General features: G+C 36.8%; 1 protein-coding gene across 1 annotated transcript; it reads right to left on the reverse strand.

The window, feature by feature from the left end:
- Positions 1-3174: 3174 nt before the first annotated feature.
- Positions 3175-5899, reverse strand: LOC127136760 (uncharacterized). The gene is made up of 6 exons (XM_051063282.1): positions 5212-5899; positions 4688-4803; positions 3978-4145; positions 3749-3876; positions 3422-3521; positions 3175-3343 (listed from the first exon to the last, which is right to left on the reverse strand). Exons 1-6 carry the CDS (start codon positions 5897-5899, stop codon positions 3263-3265), a joined length of 1281 nt encoding a protein of 426 aa, XP_050919239.1. The 3' UTR covers positions 3175-3262.
- Positions 5900-6397: the final 498 nt, after the last annotated feature.

A 6397-nucleotide genomic window follows, 5' to 3' on the forward strand; every position in this document is an offset into this window, starting at 1 on the left:
TGATGAACAAGATCTTCAAGGACCTTATTAAAGACATGATGGCCAAGATTGAAAGCGAGCTCTGAATTCCATAGGATACTATCTCCTTCTCAAAGAAAGATGCAACTGGAATTGACTCTCAAAATGAAGATCCTATGGTCATTAGTGTCAAATGTGAAGACCGGGAGATTTAAAGAGTTCTCAATGACCAAGGGAGTTCTGCACACATATCATACTATGAATCATTTGAAAGGCTTCGCCTCGACACCGAAGACCTAAAGCCCTTTAGAGAATGGAGTTAGTCTAGTTATTTTAAAATGTGGATGTAATGTGTTTGAAGGATGTTGGAGTTATATGTGTATATATGATTTTATTGATGTATTATGATGCTTTGTCCATTGGTGTATGGGTGACCTTGTGCTTGGTATTGGCTTTGGCAAGACATGCTTAGGGTGGATTTTAGCATGGCATGATATCTATGATAAAGGGAACCTTTGAAGAACTAGAGGCACCACAAGGAGAAGATGTGTGCAAGAAATAGTAAGATCTAGGGTTATGATTAGAAAGTTGACTTTGTAATGTATTTGCACTAGGTCAAACATCAAATTTCCTTGTAATTTCCAATGTTGATACCTTTGTAATGTATTTGCATTAGGTCAAACATCAAATTTCCTTGTAATTTCCAGTTTTGATACCTTTGTAATGTATTTGCACACTTGTAACTTATAATTTGTAACTTGTTTTCCAAGTAATCCAATTTGCCTCCATTTTCAATTTGAATGCTCTTGAATCTAAATTCTTGAATGTTATCCTTGAAATGAAGCATGGAACATGATATTTGGCCTTGAATCCCGACCAGACAAACTGATGGACTAATGCACAAGCCAATAAAATAAGTTGAGTGCAATCCACATTGGTTGACCTAAGTTGTAATCCAAAACCAAGACAATGCCCTAGTTATCCAAAATTCTTTAGATAGATAGAAACCTTTGAATCAAATATGCTTGATGAATGCAATTGATAATGAATGACCTAAATGATTTGGTATGAACATGTAGATGAGTGAATGGTTGTATCTAAAGGAATGAATAAAAAGAGAGATATTTATGCAAAGGGATGCAGCAATAAGCCAGATAAAATTAAAAAAGAGTAGGGCAAATTTTGGGGTATGACAATTATCTTAAAGTATGTATGTTTGGCTATTTGTTTCTTTGCAGGAAACTTAAAAGTTCGAGAGAAGATCGCCCATTGAGGTGATTAGAAATTGTTAGATCCTTAAGTGGGATCCTTACCATCCATTGAGGCGATCGATCGTTGGATCCTTAAGTGGGGTCCTTGCTTCCTATTGAGGCGATCAAATGCTGGACCCTTAAGTGGGATCCTTGTCATCCAATGAGGCGATCAATTGTTGGATCATTAAGTAGGATCCTTGCAGACCATTGAGTTTATTAAACATTGGATCCTTAAATGGAATCCCTGTCGCCCATTGAGGCAATCAAATGTTGAATCCTTAAGTGCAATCCTTTCCACCCATTAAAGTGATCAATCTCTAGATCCTTAAGTGGGATCCTTGCCACCCATTAAGGCGATTTAACGCTAGATTATTTAGTGGGCTCCTTTCTTCCCATTGAAGCGATCAAACGTTGGATCCTTAAGTGGGATCCTTATCGCCCATTAAGGCAAACCAAATTCTAGATCCTTAAGTGAAATCCTTATCGTCCATTGAGGCGATCAAATGTTGGATCCTTAAGTGGAATCCTTGCCACCCATTGAGGTGATCAAACGCTGAATCCTTAAGTGGATCTTTCCCGCCCATTGAGGCGATCAAATGTTGGATCCTTAAGTGGGATCCTTGTCGTCCATTGAGGTGATCAAATGATGAATTTTTAAATGGGATCCTTGATGCCCATTTAGACGATCAATCGCTAGATCCTTAAGTAGGATCCTTGTCCCCCATTGAGGCGATCAATCGCTAGATCCTTAAGTAGGATCCTTCCCGCCCATTGAGGCGATCAAATGATGGATCCTTAAGTGGGATCTTTCTGCCCATTGAGGTCATCAATCGTTGGATCCTTAAGTAGGGGTAGGGCTGGACAACGGGCCGGGCCGGGCCGTTTCGGGCCTAAAACCCTCACCCAGTCCAACCCACGGTTCAAATATGAAGGCCCATTTTCGCCCAATATCAACACGGTTTGGACGGGTTCGGTTTGTGCGGATTGCGGGTTTGTTTTAGCGGTTTATTCGGGTTAAAATCAAACTTATATATGCAGACTACAGAGGACAAAACTAAGTAATCCATTTAAAACAAATATTAAAACATAAACACAGTAGTCAAACGAATATTGAGTCAATAGGTCGATCAAACAAAGTGATGTGGCATGAAAATTTTTGTCATAAGCCAGCCTCTTGGCAAAATGGCTACAAAAAGAAGTTTCAGATAATATAAGCTATATATTCAAGACCTCTGACAAAGCAAATTCAGTTACACCTTCGCATGAACAAGCTTTAACTTGAAGCATAATAGCAAATAAAGTGATGTTGCAAAACACACAAACCAACTACATAAAGCCCATCAAAGTGTCGTCAAACTTCCAGTTCTATTAAGCTATAAAACCATGAATTCAAAAGATTACAATAGAAAATGTTGTTACATTGCATCACTGAAAAATACGATTGAGGGTTGTCGCCAATCGAACTCCTCCTTGAGCTAATCGCAAACTGATGATAGGCAAACACGATAGAAAGTAATCATCTGCAAGACATTGTTTCATGACAGTCAGAAAATCTAATAAATCTAGTTTTATGCAGAAGTGTGACTCACAGCTAGTGCATCAGATCATGGGCATGACTTACAAATCAAAGCTCAAATTTAACACATGAACAAAATACATTATTAAGTTTGCACATCCTCATACATTTTAAGAAAATCACATTTCCCCGTGATTATTCTTTCCTCTACCATAATTAAAAGGATATCATCATAGTTAGCATTTTAACATATAAATTCAGGCTCAAGACACTCCGAAAATGTGACGGCCCGAAATTAAATGTACAAATGCTTAACAATACTTCAATCAATCTATTTTTAGCACCACACACAGAAAACAATCCGGATAAGAAAATTGGGATTGCAGAGAGCCTCAAAGTAATCACCAATCCATGAGGAAGTGTCTTACATATTCCGGGAGATCACCGGTACTTGCCGAATCTACAACTTTAAGTCTCTCTCAACCAATTGGCTTTCATGAAGAATCACATGTGAAATTGACTTCTTTCAGTAGATTTAAAATAGTGGTCCCTGGTTCTGTTGTGGCATTCCACTTCTCATCATTGCACAGAATTCCTCATAGTTTATTCTCCCATCCTGTTGGTTTAAGAATCATTAGCGACAATACTGATAGTCTGCAACAGAGCTACCCTGATTAAATTAGGACTAACTTACATTATCTGTATCCAGCTCAGAAATTATATCCTTTATTGTTGCTTCATCAGCTATTCCATGCTTTGTCATGGCAGTCTCTAATTCTTCTCTAGTAATATGCCTGTTTGTGAAATTAGAAACAACATAAAAACAAAATTCTCATAGAAAGTTTGTCACCAGCATTCATTGAAGAACTCAACTACAATAATGGCAGTGATATAACAGTGAAAATATAAAAAAGATGTCTCATTTTAAAGAAAAAAAGTCGTTATTTAGATGTTCAAACAAAAATGATTAGATTTTTTCAAAATATTGGTAATAATATACCATCTATCTTGCAATACTCACCCGCTATTGTCCTTATCAAAATACTGAAATGCCTTGTAAAGATGCTCATCCCGTTCAAGTCTGTGCCTATGCATTGTGGCCGATATGAATTCAAGATAGTCAATCGACCCATTTCCATCAACATCGGCCTGAGAAACATTATACACGAAAAGACAATTCTTGTTGAGTTTAAGATAATAGTCATGCGTTCAACTAGTTATGCTTTTGTAACGGATTTGTAACGACTTACAGCTTCCATAAGTTGCTTCACTTCAGTCTCGGACAGTCTTGATCCAATTCGAGCCAAACCTGTCTTCAATTCTTCATAGGTGATGGTGCCACTACCATCAGTGTCCATGTTTGCAAACATTGCCTTGAGACCTTTAATCTCTTCTTCTGATAGATTTTCATCCATAACCTAGAGAAATTTCCACTAAATTGGTAATAGAGAAATACCCCAAAAAGATAAGCCAGAACATGTAACTCATAGAATGTTCAGAGTACTCATGCACATGATGAAAAACAAAACATGATGTAATCATCTAAGATTCCAGAATGACAGCAGTATCCGTAAAGTTTACGTTCAATATGCCAGTTTTTTTATGCCAACACAATAGACTGGTCTGAATGTGTAAATCTTTAGTGCATGTTTATACCAAAGAAAACTATACGAGAAACCAACACATGAATTTATTGGTTTTTATACAGCCTAATGGTGGCATTAGATCCATGTAGCTCAACCCATCTAGTGAGATACGACTTGAGTGAAAGCAAAATAGGCTCATAGATATGACAGAACAAACAAAAGCAATTCCATAATATTATTTCTACGACATATTCCAGAATGAGTAAACAAATGTGCATCAACCAAAAGAGAATTAAGCACCCTTCAACAGCATTAAGACCCCAAAAAAAAAGACTCTGAACATAGTTGCTTCTGAATTAAGTTCAATGTCATACCTTCAATGCAAGTTTCTTGAACTTATTCATTGCTCTGAACTGTTTCATTCTAGATAGAACAACACTATCAATTGGCTTATCAGATGCTTCTCCACCTTCTTTCATCCATGGATGTTCTTAGCAAACAAATCATTAATCATAGTCAGACCACGTGTAATAGAAAAGTTAGACAACAAAGTGGAAATACAAATGAATGACGAGAATTCATTTGGTTGATCACAATCTTTTTTTTTTCTTTCGTAAAGGCTAAAGAAACTATAAAATTAAAAAAACATCCAAGCACAATGTGTGCAAGAATGGAACAAAACAAGTTTGGAATACAAATAAAGTTTAGCTAACATAAATCACATCAACAAACATAGAGAATCTCCAAGCCCCAAAGAAAGCCCCATTATCATACTACAATGATGTAAACCAAAACAAAACAGAGAAAAAATCAGCAGCATAAACTGCTTGCTAGAAGCCCCCAAACCACGAAATTTGGAGAGCAAAAATTACAGTAATAAATTCAGTAATAAATTCACCTGTTACAATATCTTCTGAAAGCTCAAAATCTTCCATGAGATTCATATCTTTGAAATAGGTAAAAGAAGGCCTTAACCAATTCTGGGTGCAAACTAAAGCCTCGGCCATTTCAGCAGTTAGAGAACTCCTATAGGTTTCTATGACTCTCCCTCCTGTGCTAAAAGCACTTTCAGAAGCAACAGTAGACACTGGTGTGGCTAAAATATCTTTAGCCATTGTAGATAAAATAGGATATTCGATTGAATTACATTTCCACCACACAAGAATGTCAAAGTTAGGATCCTTTTTGACACACTTACTAGAATTATACACCTCAAGCTCATTTTGTTGATCAATCGAGTCTTGCTCCTCTAAATGTTGCTCAAAAGCATCGGCTCTAGCCATAAGTGATGAACGGGCAACAGATGCATTTGTTTCATCATTGGAGACATTATTTCCACCACTACCAAGAGGCTGTATGGAATTATGCTCTTGGTCATAAGCTTGCTTATACCAATCATACAACTTTTGTAAATTCTCTTTTATAGATTTTACCAAGTCACTACCAAACTTTGATCCAACTCCATACATGTCCTTAAACGCCCACTCAATGTAACTCAACTTGTATCTTGGATCAAGAATAATACCAAAATATATCATCTTGTTCATCTTATCAGGACTTCCCCAATATCTGTTATATTTTTCCATCATATCTCCACCCACACTTGCAAAAAAATCATTTAAGTTCAAAGTGGCTTGCTTTAACTCACAATAAATGGCAGACACTTGGTGAAAACAAGTATGCAAACTCACATTTTAAGAGGTGGAAAAAGTCTTAGTTGCTTCATAGAATAACTTTAGGAAAGCGCTAAAAGCCCTAGCAATGTCCCAATCATCATTACTAGGGGGATTACCTTTTTCAAAGAACTCCCTATAGCTCGACTCTTCATCCTCAAGCTTTTCAAAAGCGAGTTGAAACTTCTCTGCAGCCTCTAGCATTAAATATGTCGCGTTCCAACGAGTTGAAACATCAAGACATAATAATTTTTTGCAAGTTATTCCAGCAAATTCAATGCATTCTTTAAACTTGGCTGCCCTATGAGGTGAGGACTTAACAAATCTAACAGCATCTCTAACACTAGTTACAGATAAATGTTTATCTTTCAAACCCTCATTTACCACCAAGTTCAAAGTGTGAGCTGAACA

Source organism: Lathyrus oleraceus, chromosome 4, assembly GCF_024323335.1.
Source record: "Lathyrus oleraceus cultivar Zhongwan6 chromosome 4, CAAS_Psat_ZW6_1.0, whole genome shotgun sequence".
NCBI classification, from domain to species: Eukaryota; Viridiplantae; Streptophyta; class Magnoliopsida; order Fabales; family Fabaceae; genus Lathyrus; species Lathyrus oleraceus.